The 25,832-nt window shown below is 36.3% G+C and overlaps 1 protein-coding gene across 3 annotated transcripts in view; it reads left to right on the top strand.

Annotated features, from left to right (window-relative positions):
• The first annotated feature begins 1,174 nt into the window (after window positions 1-1,174).
• LOC121872627 overlaps window positions 1,175-25,832 on the top strand; it is a 47,327-nt gene continuing 22,669 nt past the window's right edge. For 2 of the 3 annotated variants that reach the window (XM_042375542.1, XM_042375541.1), the window contains exons 1-2: window positions 1,175-2,196; window positions 13,020-13,187. In XM_042375542.1, coding sequence (XP_042231476.1) covers window positions 1,394-2,196; window positions 13,020-13,187 — 971 coding nt within the window. In that variant the 5' untranslated portion in view covers window positions 1,175-1,393. The remainder of the gene's footprint in view (window positions 2,197-13,019; window positions 13,188-25,832) is intronic. The other variant, XM_042375543.1, reaches the window with a different exon arrangement.

The raw sequence follows: 25,832 nt of genomic DNA, 5'->3' as shown, positions 1-25,832 counted from the left end.
GCAACTTAATAAACTATGAATGTAAAGTTGATTAATGAAATGTGACAGAGCTGTCTTGAAGTTTACAGTTTTGACTTAATAGCATATTTTGCTGTATCTACAGATATATTTATGATATATTTTTTATTATTCTTTGGGTGTTACATACAGTACATACATTAACTTTCATGACTTGGTTAAGTTGATATCTTTAAAGTTCACACTTCATTTCATTTTGAGGTCAACTTTACTAAGTTGTTATTTATTGTGGTGTGCACTACATCCCAGCAAGCATGTTTGTGGTAGGCAACAACTTTGTAAAGTTCTCCTGTACTCCCCACTTGAGTTTTTCTTCAGAATTCCTTAACCTGAACATTTCTTGGGACAAACTGGGGTTTTATAATTTATCGGTTTATACTGTTCTGTGATTACCAAGTATATAGATTATATTTATTTCAAAGCATTGTCTACTTATTGTGTCAAGTTATATGGATTTGGATTGATTGTATAGCGTTTGTTATTGGTCTTTGGACACAATATTGGAAAGTTTGGTTATCTACACCTTTTTTGTATTGAAGTCACTTGTATATGATATTATTGTAAAAAAAAATATATATATCAATGATGCTTTATTTTGTAAATTACGCATGGAAGTGTATTGTACAGATAATAAAGGTCAGAATCAGAAAACATTTTTGTTATCCATAAATAGAACAATGCATATAAAATTAATATTATTTGCTGATAAATACTGTTTAGAATTGTTAGTACAGGTATTTAGTGATTGAGGTTGAAATCTTTTTGAACGACACAACATAATGGGATACACCATTAAATTTTAAAGTTGGTAAGTTTTTTTAAACTGGCAGACCTCTGTAATGATGTAAAAGGCGATTTTCAATGATTTTTTTTTTACGAGCAAGGCGAGGAGGCCATGGAGGAAAGGTGGGAAGGAGAGGGAGGTGGAGGAGGTTGGTTGTGCCTGAGAGCCGTGCCTGCCTGCCTGGCCACCATTGCCAACACACCAGCACTCAATTTTTATTGTGCTTGCAGTTTCACGACCTGCAAATTTATTCTTAAATAAGAGAAAAAAATGGAGAAGTAATTGAGAAAAGTATACTAACATTCACGCAAAAGTTCCCTCGGGTCGGAGGAGTTAATAAAAATGTGCGAAAAGTTGGCCAAACTCGCGAATCATGAAGCAAATGTGACCGAGTGTCCAGTCCCCCCGTCTTCTTTCCTTCCTCGGGCCCATCGATGCTTTCCCGCACGGTGATTGGCTAGCAGCGAGTTACCTCAATTCTGATTGGCTGAGAGAAGCACCGAAGACAAAGCCATTTTGTAAACAAACATTCAGCTGACAGACGCCGGACGGCCGATCAATGGCATCTTTTAGTATTTTTCTCCTCACTTAATGGAAGTGTGTTGCAGAGAACAATTACCTTTACCCATGACAGATCAGGGTGAACTTAGTGATGATGAAAAAACACACCGTATTGATCCCATTCACATTGCTGATAACATGGAGTTGAAAGTCACGACCGAACCCAACCAAGCCCAGGTTGACCAAAGTGATGGTGGCTGTGAGGCCGGGGCTCGGGGGTCAAGTATGGGCCCTGAAGCTGTGATACAAAGCCCTGGTGGTGAACTTAATGGACATATTAGTGAGAATACAACTGGGAAAAGTGATTCGGTCTATGACTTTGATCCTGACACTGAGGGGGAAATGCCCCCTTCTAACTTAGATGACTCCTCTGAAGCCTCCCCAGATAAACACAGTGACAGAAGTGAAACATCTGACAGTAATGTCAAAAATGAGCCAGACCTTGAAACTCTCGATGACTCGGAGATGGCAGAGGATGAATCCGTCTCGGAGTCGTTTGATGGTCCAGAATATCCTCTGGATAACGAAGAGAGCATAAGTGACACTTTCGAAGGCATTCCAAGGCGTGGGAGGGGTCGTCCTAGAGGGAGCAAGAATAGAGTAGATGGGAGGGGACGAGGTAGAGGTTTTAAGTTCAGAAGAATATCAGAAGATCGTACCTGCACTGCCTATGATCTACGCAACATTCCAGACCCATTTGCGAATCAGCGACGAGGGCGTCCCCGGAGCAGATTTATTGTGGATCTCGGGGAGCAGAACCACGAAGCCTGGACCAAGTCAAAAGAGGAGCTTAATATTTCAGACGCAGAACTCACAACTTTATTGTTAAGTTTGTAAGTTGGAGCACGTAATGCAGTGTCTTTTTTTTGGTGTTTTATCACAGTGCATGAATTACCAGGCTCGGCTGTCATTCCAGTTGAACATTTGGATGGTGAACACAACACCTGAGTTAACATGTCCATTGGTGTCATGCTTTATATTATGGCTTCGTTTATATCAGAAAAACCCGGTATTGTTATTAAATAGTTTGAGGGTATTTAGGAAATGGAAATTATTAATAAAAATGAAATGGTCTTCAGATTTTCATTATATTTACATTATTAACAAACTATCTTAGTACACAAAACACTTCTCTTAATGAAATAATTATATGGTGTAGCCTTACAATTCTTAACCAACTATAGTACTATGTAATGGAGACTCATGGAGGTGTTACTGAAATGTTATATCAACAATTCAGAGGAAATTAGCCATATGTTTAGATAGCATGTCTCACAAACTGAGGTTATTGGCATAATTACTATCATTGATTTTAGTTGAAGTTCACCCATTGGAAAGTCATTATTTTCACTGATATATTAAGCACAATATAAAAAGAATATTAGGAAATGTGGCCGCCAGCAAAAACTGACTCACCTGCTGAAGCCACAGGTTACCACCCTAAACAAAGAAAGTTATCCAAATTATCTTCACACTGGAAATTATTTTATGGGAAATCTCTTTATAAGTTTAGAGTAATGATTTAGTCTCATTCTTTTGTGTGGAATTAACTTTTAACCGTAGTGTTCCTTTGTCCAGATGATGGTTGGAAGGTCAGTCAACAGAATCTCCATTTTCTCTTGTTATTGCAATGTTGTTATTGTTCTGGATGATGTAAAGAATATCCTAAATGATTCCTAGTTCTTCTGCTTATTAAAATTTGAATATTCACATTCATAATAAAATACCAAAGTACCACACACTACAGTACCAAATATTAATTATAGTACCTGTGAGTTAATTTTTATGAGTGGATTGTAAATTTATACCATATTGAAATATTCTAATTAGTTAATTCAAAGAAACATATTTCACAAGAAGAAAACTATTAAATGGAAGCCCACAAGATCTTAAATTATTGTTATCTTAGCAGTGTCAGTGATTAAAATATAATGTTGGTACTGGACTGTACAGTATTAGGTTATTGTTCGTTATCCACCCATCACCTTTTTTCACATGAAAAATTTATATTTTTTGTTAGTTTCTTGCTGTTTTAGATGATTCTGACATCTTTGGGGCAAATCACTTTTTGTTTTTTTAGTTAGGTTAGGTTGGTTGGTTCATTCTTAAGGTATGAGAATAGGTTATTTTTGGTGTGTTTGACTCAAATCTTGCCTACATTTTTGTTGTCAAATTAGTAGTTTCTGTTAAAATGAAAATGTTAATTTTTGGCAAAAAAAAATTAATTTGAAAAAAAGTGAAGGTCAGATTTGAGTAATACACCAAAAATAACCTTTTCTCATACCATAGGAACCAATCAACTTAACCCAACCTAACCTAACCTAACCTTACTAAAAAAAAAAGTGATTTGCCCCAAAGATAAATGTTAGATTCATCTAAAACAGCAAGAAAAATAGCAAAAAATATTATTTTTCATGTGAAAAAAGGTGATGGGTGGATAACGAAAAATAACCCTGTATTATGCTTGTTTGGGAGGTGTGCTCAGCTCTATTGAAGGATATATCTTTATTACATCTACAGTTAAAAATTGTTATATTGTTGGGTGTACAGTATATAAGGTAATGGTGGAGCAGGTAGCTAACACCAGAAGTTTTTTTGTTGTGTTTTACCCCACAATTTCCCTCATCCCTCATGCCCTGCCCACTACAGGTGATTTATGATTGTAGATAGAGAAAAAATACTTAAACTTATAGGAGAAAGTTGCTGTATCGTTTTTATTACTTAGAGTCATCTAAAGAACATCTGTGAAAAAATTAACAAAATCAAACAACTTCTGGCGTTAGCGGTCTGCTCCACTATTACCGGTTATACATACTGTACCATACTACATGTAGTCTTGGGATCTGTATATAAATCATTTGTGACTTATGATACAAACTAACCAAATCTAAGAAAACAGCTAAAGTCAAAAAATTGGCAAAGATCATTAAGTTTAGCTAGTTAGTTTTGGTTTGGTTGGCATGTGTCATTATGCAGTCATAACTGTTTTATACTGTAGTCCCATGGGATTTCAAGACCACCAATTCCATGATTATGCACAATACTGTACATAATTCATATTGTAAATGAAAAAAAATATCTGCACACAATTAGTTGGAAGAAATTTTTTTTAGAGTCATTTACCAGGCTTCTACCAGTAAATAAAAGTATTTAATATTCATGATAAAACCTCCTCCCAAAATGTTTAAGTTACAGTAGTTTGTTGAACCAACAGTAGGCCACCTGTGTGTATTGTACAGGTACGGTATTGTACTTTAAATTTTTATTAAACTGTATCGTGTGTCTTGATATAAACTTTAAGATCTGTACACAGTTGGTTGATGTGTTAGGTTGTATTTATTGTTCATTTAATAGCAGCACTTGCTGAATATTATGAAAGTTGTTGTTTGAATCAAATTAAAAGGGCATATATCAGTGGATGTGGTAGCCGTGCTTATGGTATAAAGCACTTCAGAATTTCTTTCTCTCTTACTACATTCAGTGAGTGCCAGTATCTTTTTGTGTGAGTAAACATAACTGTATAGACTGTGTCTTCAATCAGATTATCAATTGCTTAACATATAAAGCATGACATGGCATGGGAAAAAAGAAAAGTGCTTCATAAATTTTTTACTTGAAGACTCAAACTACAGTTTGTGAAAACTAAGAGCAAACTTTTAACAGTTTCAGGGAAGTGAAATTGTGTTTGTCTTCATTAAAGACAGTTTTTATTCATATTAGTGTACAGACTAGGTTTTGGAAATTCATCTTTATATTGTTATGTTGTGGGTATAAATTTACAGTCCTGTATTTATGAGTGTATACAAAAGATTAGCATGGGCTGAAAATATGATATGAAACATCCAATTTACACTAATTTAGGATTTGAATTTAAGAAAAACTTCGCAATAGGACCTGAATTTATTTATGAATATTTTTTCCAATAAGAATTTCATTGAAATGCTTGTTTTAATATATGGAATGCAAATTCACTGGAAGAGCAAGGACAAAAGAAAACAAACGGCTAATGAGCCGATCAGTGATGAAGAGGATAAAAGTAAAAGTAAAGAAAATGATTGATTGATATACAGTACTGTGTACTGTACTGTACAGTACTGTATTTATACTGGAGAGCTCATATCAAGATTAATTTGTCTCTCAAGCAATTCAATGAGAGCTATCCCTTGTAGGTCCTGTGTTAGTACAGAAGGAAATTGGAATGTACCCTGTACAGTACTGTACTGTAATTGTAAAATTATAGGTAAGGTGAGGTTTTTGTGCTCTACTTCATCGCTGATTATCAAAATAGTGTTTTCTTGTTCATCCACTGGATTTGTGTTCTGTGCAGTAAAGCAAACAGAGTAATGAAAATCATGTAGAAAATATCCTTAAATATGTGTAGGTCCTTCTTATGAAGCAAGTTTTATCACTGAAAAGACATGCTGTATCATTGTAATAAATATTTTTTTTTTTTTTACCATTAGAACTTTTGGCCATACTGTTGATATTAATATACTGTACAGTACTGTACTGTACATACAGTATATCAGTATGTATGTGATGCCTTTTCAAAGCATAGTACACAATAAAGAACATACCTTAATGCAGTTATCCCACAATTCTATACTGTATACCGTACTGTACTGGTATGGTATTGTATGACTTAATTCATTCTCCAGTGATAATTAAATTTTTTTCAGATATCTTTTATAATAGCTGAAATTTAGGGTAAAATTTTTAATTCTTTTGCAGTCACCATTTATTATTTTTGCATCGAAGCCTAGTGTAGAAACATTGTTGCAATACTATATTGAAATTTAGAATTTCCAGAAATAGATTTTAAAATAATGACCAGTATAAGTACTCTGTACAGTACAGGGTACAATAAATTTTATTAGCTATGTAAGGTGTGATGCAAAAATAATGAAATTTCCTTTCACAAACCTTCTTCTGTAATGAACAAAAACATTAAAGCCTGTACTTCATATATTGTCATTCAATTTACTAAACTGTATTCTTTGATTTATATATTTTTGTACTTAGTAGGTAACTGTTAGCTTGAATCTTTGTACAGTACAGGTTGTACCTCTCTAGTCCGGCATTCTGTGGTCCGGAAACTCCCGTGGTCCGGAACGATTTTAGTTTGCCCATGGAGAAAATTAATTTGAGTCTGGTACTTTCGATGTTTGTCTAAATTTGGCCTTATTTACCCTACTTTTTTGGCGAATTACTACCTGTAATAAAGCAACATCCTAATAAACCAACGAAAATAACACAGATAAAGTTAAATAAAAACTAAAAACAACACAGAAAAGTTCTTATGTTCTACAGCTTTAGCTAGAGTTGAACCTGATGGCTTGTCAACTTCGTCATCCGAGTAAAAACACACACAACAACATTGGCTGTCTTTATGTTTTCAGCTTTACCACCACTGGTGGGTAGAATTTTTTTTTAAATTCAGAAACATTAATTAAAATATATATGAACAATAAATAAGTGTTGCTTTCATATTCTTATGTAGAGTAATGACTATATGTTTACACATGTGCTCACTTACATACGTGATCTCACTTTTTTCTTTACCATTAATGGTTAGCTACTTCCAATGTTCCATTTATTAACATTAAATAACATTACTTAAAACTACCATATTAATTTTACTACAGCTACAACCAGGGTCTTATTTTCTTCAATTTTATATGTAGAACCAATCAGTCACTGGTTTTGTAAACATTAACGAAAACAATACCGTCTCGTCTCCTCGTGTGTTTTAATATTCTACGTATTATTCATGAATTGTATTGTTCATTTTGCACACATAAACATTAATTCAATCAAAAAGACATTCAGTAATAAACAATAATGAATGTTTTGTACATCGAAAAATGACGCTGTTTACACAATTGTGCATGTCTGAATGTTGGCAGGCCGCTCAAACTCGTCGAAATTAGAGTTTTCGCCGTCGAAATTTTAAATTGTGCAGTGTTTTATGTGTGTCCTAATTAAAAAACGTTGAATTAAAAACTCGCGAAATTTGAGAACCTACTGTACAACATTTAACCCTTCAATATATCTTCAAAGAGACCACGAAGCAGTGAAAGTGGTGCTAGTGCTTCCAAGTGTAGGCACAAGTCACTATCTATCCAGGAAAAGGGTGAATTTCCATGGTCCGGAAATTTCCATGGTCCGGCACCGGTCAGGTCCTGAGGTTGCCGGACTAGAGAGGTACAACCTGTACTACAGTATAACTTTGTATGGTACAGTTTTATTTTGTAGACCAACTAATTATATATATATATATATATATATATATATATATATATATATATATATATATATATATATATATATATATATATATATATATATATATATATATATATATATATATATATATATATATATATATATATATATATATATATATATATATATATATATATATATATATATATATATATATATATATATATATAAATTGATAAAATCATGAAAACTTTGTCTTTATTCAAGACATTGAATATATATATATATATATATATATATATATATATATATATATATATATATATATATATATATATATATATATATATATATATATATATATATATATATATATATATATATATATATATATATATATATATATATATATATATATATATATATATAGTATACAGTATAGTACTTGTATGTAATTTTACTGTTTGTTATTATACTGCATTGCAGTACTGATACACTGGATTTAGATCTTTATTTAGTTCAAAAGTATATTTCAGGAGTTCACATTTTTATATTTTAATAATTTAATTTAGATGTACAATTTCTATGGACTTTCTATAATCCCAATGGCATAAACTGCTTGTTGCTGAACTTAATTTTTTTTATTGCTATATTTTACTGTGAATTTGCACAATCTAACCTTATAAGCACTAAATGGTGTTGGCAAGTGGGTTTCCCATCACTTACCTACTGGATCAGTTTCTAGGAGTCAGAAATATTTTGGTGACTTGACTAAATGCAATAGGTCAGGTCAGTTCTCTAATTCTCAGTGTGCTGTACTGTATGTAATGTACCTCACCCACTCTCATCCTTTCCTCAATCCAAAGGGGGGGTTGGGGGTCCAGACCCCCCTTTTCACCAGAATATTCCAGTACTTTTTCTTTAATGCAGTACAGTATTGTACTCAGGCATTTTTTGTAAAGTAAAAACTATTTACTATTGACTTCAGAAATATCCCTTAGTATCAAATGTGCATGGCTTCAAAATAGCCTCAAAATGCTCATGCTATTGGTCAGATTTAAAAAAAAAATTCTGGGGAGGGGGGCTTACAGGACCCCCCAAAACCCCCAGCTGGGTGGGCTCACTACGCGCTCGCCATGTTCCCCCACCCACAACTTCTTGGACCCCTCCCCCTTTTGATATTCCTGGATCCGCCCCTGCTATCCTTCTGTATCCTTGGCCTTCCCATCTTCTTCCCATCATCTTCCTTTGAATTATATCACCTGAACAAACTGATATGTTCTGTCCACCACTTTTTCAATTCCACACTGCATTCTTATTTCTGTATGTCTTATTCTCTGCATCCTGTTGACCTCATATATTGTCCTTAAGTGCATCATTTCCATCACTTCTAATTTGTTCTACCCTTTTGCATTTATAGTCTATGTCTGGCATCCATACAATGCTTTGGTTCAGCAGTTCTTCAGTACATCCCCATCTTGTCTATCTTTGATGCAATTCTCTTTCTCCAAATATTCTCCAGTCAATCAATTCCTTTCTTTTCTTGTACTCCTTTGTGGTTCATGTCATCACTCATCATTCCATTGACTAACATATTCACTCCTACTTATCTGAAACTCGTTTTTATTCACATTCACCATCAGTTTTCTCCTAGTTCACACACACTTCCAAACTCATTCACTAACATTTGTAACTTCTGAGTTATCCACTAGAGCACCTAACCTTTTTACTCTTTCAGTCACTACTCTTACTGTCCCACCAGTGAAAATATTAAACTACCATGGTGATATTACACACCCATGAACATAGTCCTACTTTCATTAGGAACCAGTTTCTCTTCCTGACAAATTTGTCACATGCTTCACACATTATGAAAATTCTGGATATAGAATTCAGGAACTTTCCCATTCACCCCGTACTTTGTTAAAATTTCCACATTATTTTCTACTGTACTGCATTACATACTTCTTTAAACCCACAAATGCTACTTTTCACTCATGTTTTTTGCTGTGAAAATTTGATCAATACTTCCTTCTTTTCAGAATCCACACTGCTCTTCTCCAAATGCACTATCCCTGATCCTGTTTTTTACTGTAATTCTCTCACTCATAACTCAAACTGTTTACATTCCCTGGAATACTCCATATATTTTTTTTTTAGAATTGTTATATGTTCTGATCACATTTCCTCTTATATACATGCTCTCTGCCATTCCTTTGATACCCTTCTTTTTGTTATACACAGCTTGTACATTATACTGTACTTAGTGTTATCCAAATCAATTCTTTCATGATTCCATCTCCCATCCTTCACATTTCATTGACGATTCTGTATATTCCTGGTGCCTTCCCATTCTTGAGCTTGCTTACAGCCTTTTTCATCACCTCAGTATTACTTTATCCTTTTTTCTTTGACAATAATCTATCCACTATGTCATAGGCAGGATAATTCCACCTCTCATATCTGTTAGATTTAGCAGTTATTCAAATTATTCTTTACATTTCTCTTGTATAATACAGTACTTGCTCTGTTTTCTGAAATATATCCCCTCTTTTATGTAATGCTATTTCCATTTGTTCTTTGGGTTTTCTCATCCTATTTAGTTCTCTCCACAACACCTTCTTCTTTTTTAGAACCCTTTGATGTCCTTTCCCCTTGTCTTAATGTGAAGGGTCAAAGTGTCAGTTTTTTGTTTGTTGATTGTACATTAAAATAACATAAAATAGGAACGGTGAGTGACAAAACTAGCTTCCCAATTTTGGATGAATGTACCATGGAATACAGTACTTGAGCATTCTGAAATGTTCTCTGAGAAACTTTTGAACAGTTGGCGCGGACTAGAGAGCACTGATCCTGAGTTTCCAGGTAACCCTATTGTCCATTTATCATGATGTGAATTATTGTACTGTACGTATATCATTTACCCCATTTAACCACTTTGGGATGTTTCAAACCTTAATATGCTTCGTGTTCTGTGTAGAGAAGGCATCTTATCTCAGATGACTGATGCTACCCAATCGGGCATACCAACTATTCATATGTAGTTGTGGTAGATCTTTGATTATGTTTTGCCAACTTTAAAAGATCATCAGAAAAAATGGGAAGATTTTTTTTTTGCTCTATGTACTGTACAGTATAGTCTGCATTTACGTAGTCAATTGAACCCGTGGAGGTCTGCGTAAAATGAGAAACGCGTAAATGAAATAACAGAACATATGGGATTAATTGAGATAGAGACTGGGCCGACCCCCCAAACTCCACTTTTTCCGACACAATACGTACGTTGTAGTAAAAATAACATCTTAATTTTATGATGGTATGCACACACAAAAAATAATTAAGAGAAATATCAATAATATTAGGTTTTTTAACACTTACGTTAGTAGAAAAGCTGGGTTGGCACACATGGATGGCAGCTGATTCCGAGGCAGAGGGCAGATTAGTTGCCCTCCGGTGAATCACTTTCACTTTCACTACTCGCAGAGGCTTGCAGGGCCTCCCAGACAAACCCCTCAAATTCCATATCCTCACTGTCAATATCATTATCACTGACTTGGGCTGGCTGTGGTTGTGGTGGGTTGCGGGTGAGGAAGTCCTCAATACTACGTTGACAACAAGCATTGATGTTGTCGAGATAGATCTGGATATACGGCTCCATAACTTTCGTCAGATGGTTATTAGACGCTTCATGCCGATGCTTGTCTGGGTCATTGTCAAGGATGAGCTTAAGTTTCTCCCCCAACTCGATGATTTCCTTCACATTATCATGGCTTGGACCAGGTAATTCAATGTTTTTTTCTGGTGGTGGGGGTCCCGCGGAAGCCTTTGTGAGTTGTGAGGGGAATAGCGGGCACAAGAGAGAACTGTATACGCTATACGCTGACTGAGAACAATGAGACAGGCCCTGCTAGGTCAGTGACTTCTACCCTCTGGTGGCAGGGCACGTCATGTTACATTAGACCAATCACAGCTAGCGGCGGAGGTAATGCTGGGGTGGTAAGGATGCGTGGCCCAATCACAGTCCGATACGTCATATGACGTCAGCGATAACGTAAGAGTGGCCTAATGCGCACCACTCACCGCGCCGCTTCCCGCGTATGGTCAAGAATGGACCGCGTGGGTTAAAAATGGCGCGGCGATCTGGACCTCTCCAGTCGCTCGCAGCGTAAATGACCAACTTTACCGCGTAATTAAAGCATTTTCATTCTATCCATTCTGCATAAATGCAGACTATACTGTATATGAAATTTATGTAGCCAGATTAGTCAGTCTTCAAGGTAAGTAAGTTTCATTATATTTATTTTTTTTTATGTAAGAGAAAAAAGTACAGAAGTATGCACTTTCACTACCATACTTTTTTATTAATTGGTTTTAACTGTACAATAATGAAGAAAAGTACAAAAATTTTGGGTGCTTTATATATATGTTAACTGTAAGCTAAAAAGTATAGATTAATGAAGGTCCATATAGTTCTGAAGAGAGGAGGATATTTTAGTCATTCTTTATTATTCCCATGTTTGCCTCAGCCCATGTGAATGACCACATAACCCTTATTTATTTCATTACTCCTCAGTCCATGTAAGATCACCAGTTATCCTTCTTACTTTCATGAGAACAAGACACTTAATGACTCGCATGTAAACGTATAGCTTTAGGTACAGTACTGTTATGTTCAGATGTTTTTATTTATACTGAAGAACATTCAAAGCTTCTAAACCAAACTGTGGTTGATATATATTTTACATTCCTCTTTCAGTGATGTTTGTTATTTGTGCATTCTTTTATCTTGCCATCCTAATTTTTTTTTATCTTAAGCTTTTCTGTACAGTATAAAAATAATTTCCTTAGACATCCCCAGCTCATACAGTATAATGTTTATCTTTAAAATTACTATATATTTCATAAATTAAAATATTTCATAATTTTTTGTGTAGCTTCACAAGTAATCAATTATCAAGTCTTGATCATTTGTAATTGCTATACATTTCAACCTAAAAGATTTTATATTCTTTTGTTCTTCAGCGTATGTCAAACAGCCATTTTCATGATTTATTATAACTAATTTCTTACCTTTTACACAACATTAAAACAGTACGTACAGTATACATGATTTTTCCATGAGTAAAAGATGGCAAATTTTAATTTTATTACCGTAGTATATACAGTATACAGTACTGTAGTTTTATTTATTTTTTTAAATAGGTATAATTTACAGTGCAGTACAGTACAGTTTTATGAAACATAAACTTGGTTTTATAGTTAGACTTTCACCTTTGATTGATTCTCACCAAAAATTTTTCACAGAATTTTAAATAGAAAAACTACAAGGTGGTTGTAGAATACTGTATTGTAATAAAGGTATAACTTATGAGTGAGGTACAGTATTTAGTGGAGAACATGTGTTCAGTAGTGAATTAATTTCCAATTGCAGATTAGAATCCCGACGAGAGTGCAACAACACGGCAGATTCAGATACAATGCTGGGTTTGATAACCTCTGAATACAACAAATGGAAGGATAAGTTTACGTCGCAAGTGTCGATGCTGAGTCATTATGCTTCCATACACAATACCAACTGTTGTACGTGCTTAGGCATCAAGTAAGTACTGTAAAGTAACTATTTTTATTTTAGATTATGCTCACTGTTTTAACCCATCTCTCACTCACCTGCCCACTGCTCTCTTTTCCTCTTAACTATTTTATCTCCGGACCAGAACAGTTCAGGGGGTTGAAGTCTTGGTGTTGTCCATCCATCTGTTTACACAAATTGTGCAAAACATCTAAACTGAGTACACTCCAGTACAGTAATCCCACACCAACCACAAGTTTACCAACCATGGTACAATATCCAGTTTTAAGTATCCATGAATTTGTACAGCCGTTGCAGGAGATTTCTAGCCCAGTGCAACAGGAATGTTAACTGGATTAGGTCTGTCAAGTGGTTCATATTGTTTGCTTCTGCATGTAGATGTTTCTCGAACGGCAATTTGTTTTCATCTACCAGGCCCAGGTCTTCTTCCTTTTCTTTAAATCAACTTGCTTATTTTCATCCCATTCGTATTGTACACTACAGCTATGACTCTTATTGTACCTAGCACTAATCATTTCTTAACACTCTCAGGGTCAGGGCCAACAGTTACACCTCTCTCAATCACTGAGTCACTCTCCCTTAAAAATGTCTATACTAATTTTTCCAATGCCATCAAAAATTTTCATTACGTATAAGATAAGTACGGGTATAATTAAACTTATGAGAATAAATCAGAGTACAGTAGCCTCTGGTTATTGTGCAACTTTTTATTTTGATTTGTTTATTTCATGGCTCCCTAATTTACTACTGGTTTCCTATATATTGCCAGTCAGTGATGTAATGATTAGCCTATAGTAAGTAATAAAACAATAGATTATCGAACAAAGCTTGATTATGATATTGTTTCCTGGTAATTGCAATGCTTTTTATCATCTATAGTCTAGATTTAAGTACATACTGTAGTGAGAAGTGATTGTGTGGATGCTGTCTTGAACATTTGCACGGCCATGCGCTATGGTGCAATAGCTCCAATATTTATATCTTATACAGAATTACAATACCTGTAGTTTCATCCACGGATTTTTTTTATTACTTTTTTATTATTATTATTTTTTTTTTTTTAATAATATTGTACAAGGTGTATTAAGAAAAACTTAAGGTATACCTTCCCATCCTGGAGCTTTTTATGAGGTAAGAAAGCATTTTTATTCTATAGGAAAATATCCTTAAGTTGCTGATTAACATGCAGAACCATCATCCAGTATTACTGCCAATTCTGAGAGTCACTGGGTCAGGTAGAAACAGCATGACTATGATTTATTATTCTTTTTAATTTTTATTATATACTATTACTGTACTATTTTGTTAAACTTTCTTTGTTTTTGTACACTTATGTTTATTTTTCGATGGTGTACCATGCATTTAGTAAATAAAGAAATCTTTTAAGCTTTGTTTGGTGAAGTTTCAGGACCTCCTGCCCCTAACCCTTAATTTTGCATTGAATTTGTGTATACAGTGGTCCCTCGATTAACGAGCACAATTGGTTCCACAGAGTCAGTCGTTAACTGAAAATCTAATTAACTGAATCTATTATTTCAATGGGATATTGGGTAATTGGTTCCAACTCACAGAAAAAGTACATACAAACTACTGTATACCAGTAATAGAATTAACAAAGCATTAAATATAAACAAAATACAGTCAGTCTTCGACTTGTGACAGGGTTCCGGACCGACGACCAGGTCATAAGTCGAAAATGCGAAAATAATACATAGAAAATCTAAAATGAAATACGGTACAGTAAAAGTAATCAATAATGAAAAATTAATAAATTTTTACTGTGCACTTACCTTTAATGTAGTCAGCTGGATGCACACGGGGCCTCAATAATTTTTTAATTAAACATGGAGACTACATTAATTGGATGAAGCAGAGGAGGAGACAGGGCTGGGTGGGTCTCAATTTCGCTTTCTTCAGACAGGCTAACATACTTGCTTGTTGAAGGTATTGGATCATCTTTAGGGAGTGAAGAGGCAGCAGTGGTGGGGCATAAGGAGACAGCAGTGGGGGACTTTTTAAAATATATGTCCAATTTAGACTGCACAGTTTGCCTTTTCTTTTCATTGTAAATCTCCCTGTAGCAAGCAAGTGTATCTTGGATCTGTCTGTCAACTTTTGCAAAACACTCAACATTTTGATGCATTTCTTCAAACATTTGCATCCCCTTATTAATAGTAGCAAATGCCTCTGCCTTGTCCTTCAAAATTGTTGATATCGTCGAGTGAGAGAAGCCAGGGTCGCGTGAAATTATTGCGACCGTTTTTCCATTTTCATATTGCATTATTATTTTCATTTTCATCTCAAAAGTAATTGACTGTTTCTTTTTCTTCTGAGCACCACCAGAACGCTCACTTTTACGCTTGCCAGTCATTTTAAAGGGAATTAGAAACGAAAATTTTGTCAGTACACAGCGTGATCACTAGCACCAATGACTGCCAAACACCAACTGAGCGGGCTACGTCATGGATGCTGTACACCATGAGGCAGTCCCACCCACGCCACGCTCTCGTACGGGACGGAAACGTTTCGGTACTGGAAAATACGTACCTAATTTGAATATTTTTTGGTATGACTGAGGCGGTCGTATGTCCGGATGGTTGTATGTCAAGTAGGTCGTAAGTCGAGGACTACCTGTATATTGAAAACTTGCTGTGGAAGATAATTCTCTTCATCCATTAGTTTCTTGAATTCTGCTACAAATTTTTCAGCTCCTTCTTTATCCACACTTGCAGTTTCACCATGCCTAACAACATTATAAATGGCACGTCTTTTCTTAAACTTATCAAACCAGCCCTTGCTGGCCTTAAACTAGGTTAATCTTCCTTCAAATGTTCATAAATTTCCTGGCTCTTTCACAAATGAATTCAGTAGAAATGGAATCGCCTTTCATTTGTTTTTCTTTAATCCAAAAAGGAAGTAACCTCTATGTTTCTGCAACTAGCGATCTGCCTTTAAACACTCTGGTAGAATTATCTCTCACTTTCACTGCTTTAAGTTTGTCTTTCTGTGCAATAATTGTAGACAGTCAATGACAACATGCCATAATCTTCACACAGTACATTGGTTCTAATGCCTTTTTCGTATTTCTTAAAAATTTCTTGTCACTTCAATTGAAATCACCTTCCTAGATTTCTTTGGACCCATACTTAAAACAGTAATTTCACCAATAAAATTTTAAGTTCACCACCTGTAATTACAGATTATTTTATTTAAATCAACACTGCACTGTACTATATTATCAAAATGTTAACTGAATTTCAAAATGACCAATAATTTTACTGTAAAAATGCAAAAATATTCAAGAGACCAACAAACTCGATGTTTCCTTTACTGTAAACAAAGTTAAACAGAGAAGCGTTGGCAGGCGAGTCGATCAGCTGATCAGCTGAGGGGCGCACAAAAACTGTACCCTGTACTGCATATATTATCAACATGTTAACTAAATTTCAGAATGACCAATAATTTTAATATAAAAAATGAAAAAATAGTCAAGTGCACAACTTTCTCGATATTTACTCCACTGGTAACAAATGTAAACATTGAACAGATTACTGTATTGGCAGACTAGTCGATCAGCTGATTAGCTGATGCATGCACCAAAGCGTGTTTCTCGTAAGGCTGTCATTAATAGAAGTTGTACTCGTAGTCGAACTGAAAATCCTCATGGGAGCTAAGTCAACTGAAATCTAGTAAATTAACTGCTCGTTAGTCGAGGGACCACTATATATATAACTGTACAGTATATACATACTACTACTACTTTGCTGCCACTCGTAAACGAATATGACGATCATCCAGCTATGATATAATGATACAAGTTATTAAGGGTATCACCTAGGTTGGTGAGTTTTGAGGTGACTAAAGAGGCCTATATGGGACTGGCAGGGTCTTTCACTGAAGTTGCATATGTGGAGGGCTACAACTATTGCGGGAAGGGCGATGGCAGCGTCTTTCCAGTGTTGGCGCTTGTCTGCCTTGTTATGCAGTCGGGCAAACTCGAAAGTATTGACACCTTCTCGTGTGGTGCTCCTCCAAGCGTTACGATGTGGAGTAATCGTCTCCCAGGTGAGGGGGTCCATTTGACACTTTTTCAGATTTGTCTTAAGACTATCCTTATACCTCTTCAGTTGCCCGCCAGCATTACGTTTACTATTTGTTAGGTGACTGTAAAGTAGCTGCTTTGGCAGCCTACTGTCGTCCATTCGGGTAACATGGCCAGTCCAGCGTAGTTGTTCATGGATAATGGTAGCCTCGATGCTTCTACAGTTGGTATCAGCAAGAATACTGGCATTTGTTCTCTTGTCTTCCTAGTGAACTTTGAGGATGGAACGTAGACTGCGTTGGTGAAAGTTTTCAAGTGCCTTGAGGTGTCTCCTGTGTGTGACCCATGTCTCACTGCCATATAGCAAGGTGGGGAGGACCACTGCTCAATATACGTGTAGCTTTGTAGATAATTTCAGCTCCCTACAGCTGAAGACACTGTTTCGGATGCAATGCTGAATCTCTTCATCAATGTCCACGGTGGTGGACAAGTGGGAGCCGAGATACCGAAAGTGGGTAACATTAGAGAGGGTAGTACCGTTAAGCTGGAGGAATGGTGGAGGTGTGGCTGAACCAGGGGCAGGCTGAAAGAGAATCTGAGTCTTACATGCCTCAAGACCGAAGTGTGCATACGTATCTGCGTAGGTGTTCAGGATCTCCTGTAGGTCGCATTCAGTGTGAGCGACAAGGGTGAGGTTGTATATGTACAGTAGATCACAAACAGGGTGGGTCCAAGGATAGATCCTTGTGGTACTCCACTGAGAACCTTTTTCCGTTCAGAATGTACTCCATTTATTACCACTCTTTGTTGCCTGTTAATACACTTCAAAATATTGCCTGTGATAATTGATATTTAGTCAATTTGACCAAGAATAGCTGACAAAGCCATGAGATGCCTGTTAAAAGTAGAGTCCTTATGCCAGCAGCATCTGGTGTTCTTAGGGACCCAACTTTGCTAAACTTCACTAATCGGGCAAGGACCAGTGTGTCCAATGTGTTACTGCTACATTCTGCCATGTACTGTACCTGGATCTTGGAGGCCAGTCATGCATTTGGGACTTTGTGAAAGGTCTTGGAGAAACTCATGTACAACACATCCACTGGTAAGTCTTGGTCCACGTAGTCTGTTATCATTTCAAGGAATGTGAGTACAGTCTGTTTACTGGGCTGGATTTCCATTCCTTGAAACCCTGTTGTGATGCATTGATGAGACTGTGCTCGGTCAGGTGTTGGATGATGGCGTCCCTCAATTTTCTCAAAGATTTTGCATATATGGGATATTAGGCTGATCGGCCTGCACCTTTCCTACCCGCCTTGTACAGGCATCCCCAGGGTTATGGAAACTCTGTTCACGAAAACTCTGGCTACAGAAATTCGTGCTTACGGAATTTGGAAATTATGACCAATAAATTCTGGATATGGCCCAAAAAATTGCCTGTACTGTATTTGGGTAAATTTTTATGTATTTAAAACATAAAAATCGCAATATAGAAAAAAATGTTCACCATAATTTTACAATTTATTTTGTGTGCATTTCTTAGTGGTCGATACAATACGGTGGAGGACGGCACACCCACACCAATGGTGCTGCTCAGTTTGATTTCAAATCCCTGCTTCTTCAATTTTGTGTCTGTGTTTGGGACTGTGTTACTGTGTACCCATATTCAAGATAGTGGAAAGAGGCCATCTAGTTCAAGTGAAAGCAGTGGTACTAAAAGATCCCATAAAGGAATCACATTGGAAAATAAACTTGATGTTTGAAAGAGGTAACTCCGATTGCACCACCTAACCTTACCACCTAATGCAGCACTCAACATCGTTTGTGGTGAGTTAAATTCAAGTATTGTGTGCATTTATTATCATATTACATCATGAAGTAATAATTGTACCGTATATTAAAAAATAAAAATATTTTCACACATACTATATGTATGCTCGAATTACATATTTTTGCCAAAAATATTTCCTAGGGAACGCATCTCCAATTATGTAATGGGAGTCAATGGGAAAATTGGTCCCGCATTGCGGAAATATTTTCATGGACACATCCCTTCCATAACCCAGGGGATGCTTGTATATTGAGGTGATGTTGGCGCATTTTCATTACCAAGGATTTATTGATGAATAAGAGTCTTAGTGAAATGCAAATCTCATTTACCACCTTGATCACCTTGGTCTGTGTTCCATCCACTCTAAGGGTTTTGAATTCTTTCACTCGAGCTATTTTCTTTTATATATTATCTTCTCTTAGGGACTGGCAAGTAATTCATCATCTCTTGTGTGAACTCTACTGGAAAGTGTTCATTTAAGGTATCAGCTGTTTGTCTGTCATCCAGGGCCATGTTGTTTTTGTTCTTTAGAGGGATGACAGTATCCTTGGTTTTCATTTTATTCCTCGTATGCACATAAAAGGACTTAGGATCTTTCTTAACCCCTACGCCCCAGTTGACGTTCCAGAACGTCTATCTAGGGCGCCCTGGTTGATGTTTCGGAATGCACGCCTTTTCGCGGCATTGTTTGAATGCCCAGTGCAGGTTATCAGGTTCCAGTGTGACCATTTGTGTGTGTCACCACACACTCGGCCACAGGGAAGCTTCCTAAATGTACAGTAAGTACTGTACCTACTTTTGTTTGTTTCATTTTCATTGTTTGTCCATTTTATCATGTTGTATCAAAGTAATATTGCTAAAAGTAGTGTAGTTGTATTGTAGTGTAGTATTACTGGAAAATAATGCTATGATTATGTTATAAATGTATTTATATGTGGAATTATTATTCCGATAATTATTTTATGCATTACTTGTACTTGTTCTTCCAAACTCATAGACAGCCAGACAGCTGGCCAATGACTGCGTGTGTGTTGCGTAGCACTTTTTTATGAAAAATATTGCAAATAAAATATTCTAAATTAATTATTTATAGGAAATAAGTATTTTGATCAGTAAATACAGTAAAACCTCGATTAACTGCCCACATATGGGGGGAAGGGGCTGATGGATAATCCAAAAGGTCGTTTAATAGTAAATAAAGTTAAGGAAATATAACATACCTTTTTAAAGTACCTATCCTTAACCTACCTCATTTATGTCCGTCTATTCATTTTTGTTCATTTGCCATTCATATTTCAATAGCATTTGCTTTAAAACATTAATCACTTAAGTAAATAAATATAAACCAGCAGAGAAACCATGAATAATCATAGAAAAAGTCAAAGAACATACTACTTTAATAACAAAATTTTTATTAATGAAGTATTGTACGGCACATAAGCAGTATCCAAAAACCTGAGAAAAGAATAGAATAGTTTTTACAGTACCATAATCCTTCCATGAATACATGTACAGTAGAGCCACTGTGTTGTAGTTTTATGTAGAGAATTAGTTTTCTGAATCACTCTCGTCTACTGACATGCCAAGTGGATCATTAGCATGATTATCCGAAGCATCAGCTGAGGAGGAGGAGGGTTGAGGGTTAGCTGAGGTAGAAGGCCCAGGCTCACTTGATGATGGTGTTTTAGAGGGTTTAGGCTTAGAGAAAGTATCGATCTTCACCTGTTTGAATTTCTGTTATTGCCTTTTTATAATCAACTCTCTCAATGCACGTAAATGTTCGTAGTGCAGATGGAAGGCAGGATCATTGCTGTAATCAATGTGTCCGATTATACGGTCGATCCAGTCACGCATATCAGATAGCTTTTCACCTTTAAAGTCACTCGCCTCATCATCATCATTATCTTTATCTTCTAATTCTTCATCATTGCCTTGATTCTGAACACTGGCAGCAATTTCTGCTTCCTCCATCATCAGCCTCCAACCATTCACCGATGTCATTAGAACAAACTTGATGCTCCCCTGCAAGACGTAAGCGTGCACGAAAATCATCATTCTCATACCTCTCAAAATCAAACTCAACTTCTTCATCTTTCTAAAGTTTATTCCAGCAATTTTGCAAGGTTAACTGCTTCATATTTTTCCATGCTCTGGCTAGATTAAACACACACGACTTCATGTTATATGAGCGTATGTTTTCAAGTGTATGCTCACCTCGCCTATCCTCCTCCCCGTCATCATCTTCTAGCTTTTGTAAATCCTCTTAACAGCAGCTATTATGCCTTGATCCATCGGCTGGATATGAGATGTTGTATTGGGAGGCATAAACATACACTTAATTTTGCCGTTGCTGCTGGTCAAGCTCTCAACACCTGGATGCGCAGGAGCGTTATCCAACAAAATAACGGCTTTCACATCCTCTGGCTTCACTTCCTTTTCTTATATTTGAAATTTTCTTATTTCAACTTTAGTTTTCAGAAACCATTCCAAGCAAATGTCGCAGGTGAACCAAGCAGAAGGGTTATTATAATAGTACACTGGTAATTTATGCATTACATCCTTTAACATTCTAGGCTGCCTAGACTTCCCCACCATTGCAGGTTTCAACCGATGTGAGCCATCAGCGTTGGCGCAAAATAACGCAGATACTCTCTGTTTATTCAGCTTCCGACCAGGTTGGCTAGAAGATTTCTTTTCCACTTGTATGTTCATTGGGACTGCCTTCCAAAATAACCCGGTTTCGTCTGCATTGTAAAGCTGAAATTTTTCAAGTTTGGCAGACTGAATGAGCTTGTTCAATTTCTCACGAAAAGGCTCTATAGCCTCAAGATCTGCACTGAGACTCTCACCACACACGGGCTTATTACTGATGCCATGGCGTTTACGAAACCGCCAAAGCCAACCAGAACTAGCCTTGAAATCTGCCACACCGAGAACTTGGGCAAGACGTTCAGCTGCATGCTGGATGTCACAACCACGAATGGGAACACCACTTGATCTTTGTTGTGAAAACCACCTGCAAACTGATTCTTCTAATTCACTGTCTTTTGGCAATTTCAATGTTTTTCTGATTGAGGTGGGTTCCTTTCCCTTTTCACTAATATCAAACTTAAGAGAAAGACCCTTTATCTTATCCTGATTATGCCTCAGATCTTTCACTGTTGTAACACCTACATTATACTCGGCCGCGAGGCTTGCTACTGACCTTCCTTCCTTCAATTGGTTGAGTATTTTCAATTTATCATTAATACTAAGCACAACACGCTTCCTTTTGCCTATAGTTGGCGGCATGTCACAAATACGCAGTCAGAAGGAGATGCTTACTCTGCTGTATCTCGATGAAGACTAAGGCCTGATCAGTGTTGCCAGGTCGATAGGTACTCATGGCGCACAATTAAAAAAACCGCACCCAATTTGAAATCTGTGTAAGTACACAATAAAATATAATTATGTATTTAGCATCTACGTGCAATATATTTTTTTCCATAAAATGCATATTATTGTATAAACAATATATAAGATTTGTTTATTTCAAACACTATATGCACTGGGATCAAACTTATTTATTTATTTTAGGGGTCCGAGATCGGCGGGTAATCCGAAAGTCGGTTAATAGAGGTTTTACTGTATATGCATTACTGGCCATCCCGGACACAAAGGCAAACAAAAAATGCTAGCCATCAAAACAACACGTCCCCTTATCTCCTTTGCCACTGTGGCCCCAGGGAAGTTTCTAGAGGGTCAATATATAGTTATTCTTACTTCTTTTTTTATTGTTTTATCATTTAAAAAGGTTACAAATTATTTTTGGAAAAGTTGATTTTTCTCGATTTACCCCACGTGAGGGATACGGCCAGTGGCACCTTAGCCCAGGGTGTAGGGGTTAATATTTGGGGCTAGTTTCATCTCAAAGTGCTGTTTGGGTGGGCTTATTTCCTGGTTGGCTTCATTTGGGGCTCTTTTGTAAACTAAATAATCTGCATGATGCCTTGAGCTCCAGTATTTCTTCCACAACTGGTATTTTCTTTTGCAGGCATGTCTAGATCTCTGATTGATCCACCTGGTGCTATTCCCTCCTTTCCTTGTTTTACAGGGTATACGTTCCTCTATTGTTGATTCAAGGATTTTCATGGAGTCTTGCATTGATTCTTATATGTCTGACTCCTCTTTAATGATATCCTCCCTGTTAATTCTCTGTAGTTTGTCTCTCATGAGCTAGTAATCTCTGTGGTTAAAGTCATAGTGTTCCTCCTAACAACTTTCTCTTGACTTTCAAAGATTGTTTTCTATCTTCGTATGCAGTGGTTGCTGGTCGAAGTTAGTTTTCCCTGACGTGGACTTCCTTCACCACCATAGCCTCTTCAGTCGTTAAGACAAATTCTAGAATATTGTCCTCCTCATAGGTTGACACGTGTTGCATGAGGAATTAATCTTGAGTGACATGAGGGAATTCTTCTCCCTCGGCTTGTGTGGTAAGATTCACCCAATCAATTGTCCTTTGATGAGGGCTAGCACTCTGAATTCTGACTGGATAACTCTATGAAGATCAGCTACTTCCTCCTCCAAGGCTGAATCAGCATACTCTTATTGTCAGCTTGCTTTTGTTCTATGCTAATAAATCACACCAAATAAACTTGGATGATATTATTTTGTTTAGCTTGTCATTAACGGTTAGTGTCCAGTGCTCATCATCATTCAGTAGTTCATCACCATCTCTGGTTGCCCTGACTTTACTGAATGGTGGGTGATACCATAGTCTGTAAAATTCTCCCTGAGACACATCTTCTTGGCCCCAATGTCTACCAGGTAGTTATTCTGTTTCTGTGTAGGCCCTTAATACATCAAGTTTATTAATTAGACTTCTGGCATTCGTGTATCAACACTTGATTGGCCCAGTTTCTATTATTGTTGTCTTTGAAGGCTCTGAGTCTAGAGGGTTATTAGAATCGCTCCCATGTGTTGCTTGGGAATTTGTTCCCTTTGGGTTTGTAGTATTACTTAAAACTACAGCATACACTATGTTAACATTATTTTCAGCTGGTTCACCTCTTGCCCCTTTAGTTGGAGGGCTGGTACATTACAATGAAAACCCCATAACTTGTCACATATGGGACTGAGGCCTTGCTAAGTAATCGAATTTGTAGTGAGCTTAAACTGCATACTGTATACAGTATATAATGAAATACAAATAGTTGTATTAAGTACTTACTGACAGCGAGGGGCAATATCTTGATTAGCATGTAAGAGACGGACAAACTGTATGTATACTGAACTGTATTGTGTGCAACACTTCACATGCACTGTACAGTACAGTAAGTTCTTCCGACACTTAACACTACTGTATGTACTGTACACTGTATACATAAGAGTAACACTTCAGAGACACTGTAAATACAGTGAACCCTCACTTTACCCTGTCAATTGAACCCACGGAGGCCCGCGTAAAGCGAGAACGCTTAAAGTGAACCACATAACATATGGGATTAAATGAAATAGAGACCGGCTGACCCCCAAACTCCACTTTTTCCGACACAATACCTATGTTCTAGTAAAAATAACATCTTAATTTTATGATGGTACATGCACACAATTAATACTTAAGAGAAATACAGTCGCCAAGTTAATGTCCATTCAAATAATGGACTCAACTCCCTCCCCCCTCTTCTCACACTCCTGGCTCTTCCCTCTCTGAGAAATGTTTGGGGGAAAACCACTAGATTTTAAGGTATAGTAATAAATAATACCTCAAACTGAAGTTAGGATAATATAATTGACATTGCTGGATTCCTTGTAAGACCAGGAATATTTTGAATATAAATGTCATATATTTTGCACAAAAGATAACATATTTACTTAGAGTAAACAAAATACTTACATTAGATCTAAAATTTGTATGTCTAATGCAAAATCTATGATGTTTAAAATGTATATTCAAAATGATCATCAAATTGTAAGAATTTCAGCAATGTAAATTATATTCTGGCCCGGTAATTTGTATGAATTTTATGAGCTAAAACAAATATCTTCAATAAATAAACAAAATATACTTACCAAAATACTATCTGTCAATCAAAATACCCCACCTCCCCCCCTCTTCCCACCTGCTCCCTCCCTACCCCTCACCCCCTCCTTCCCTCCCTACCAGAGAAATGATTGGGTTATAACAGTATATTTACATTTTTAGTAATAAATAATACCTCAGACTAAAGTTAGGATAATATAATTGACATTGCTGGATTCCTTGCAAGACCAGGAATATTTTGAATATACACATCATATATTTTGCACAAAAGATAACATATGTGCTCTGAGTAAACAAAATACTTGCATTAGATCTAAAATTTGTATGTCTAATGCAAAATCTATGATGCTTATATTCAAAATGATCATCAAATTGTAAGAATTCCAGCAATGTAAATTATATTCTGGCCGTATAATTTGTATGAATTTTATGAGCTAAATAAAAAAATTATACTTCACCCGTGTATATGAGTAGATGCACCGCGTAAAGTGGGAATTCCGGTTCTGGCAGGGTACCGCGTAAATGTAGAAACGCGTAAAGTGAAACCGCGTAAAGTGAAACCGCGTAAAGCGAGGGTTCACTGTAATTGTTCTGACAAGTTTAAGACTATAGCACACTTAATACAGAACACTTCACACTATTTGTACAGAAACACTTTAGAGCAGGGGTGGGCAATTATTTTGATTGACGGGCCACTTCATGAATGGTGGTACACTTCGCGGGCCACATACTTAATATAGATGCAAATGCATAATATTTGCA

Source organism: Homarus americanus, unplaced genomic scaffold (assembly GCF_018991925.1).
Source record: "Homarus americanus isolate GMGI-L3 unplaced genomic scaffold, GMGI_Hamer_2.0 scaffold39155, whole genome shotgun sequence".
Lineage (NCBI taxonomy): Eukaryota > Metazoa > Arthropoda > Malacostraca > Decapoda > Nephropidae > Homarus > Homarus americanus.
The sequence above is the reverse complement of the archived record's forward strand: the minus strand, read 5'-3'. Positions and strand labels throughout refer to the sequence as shown.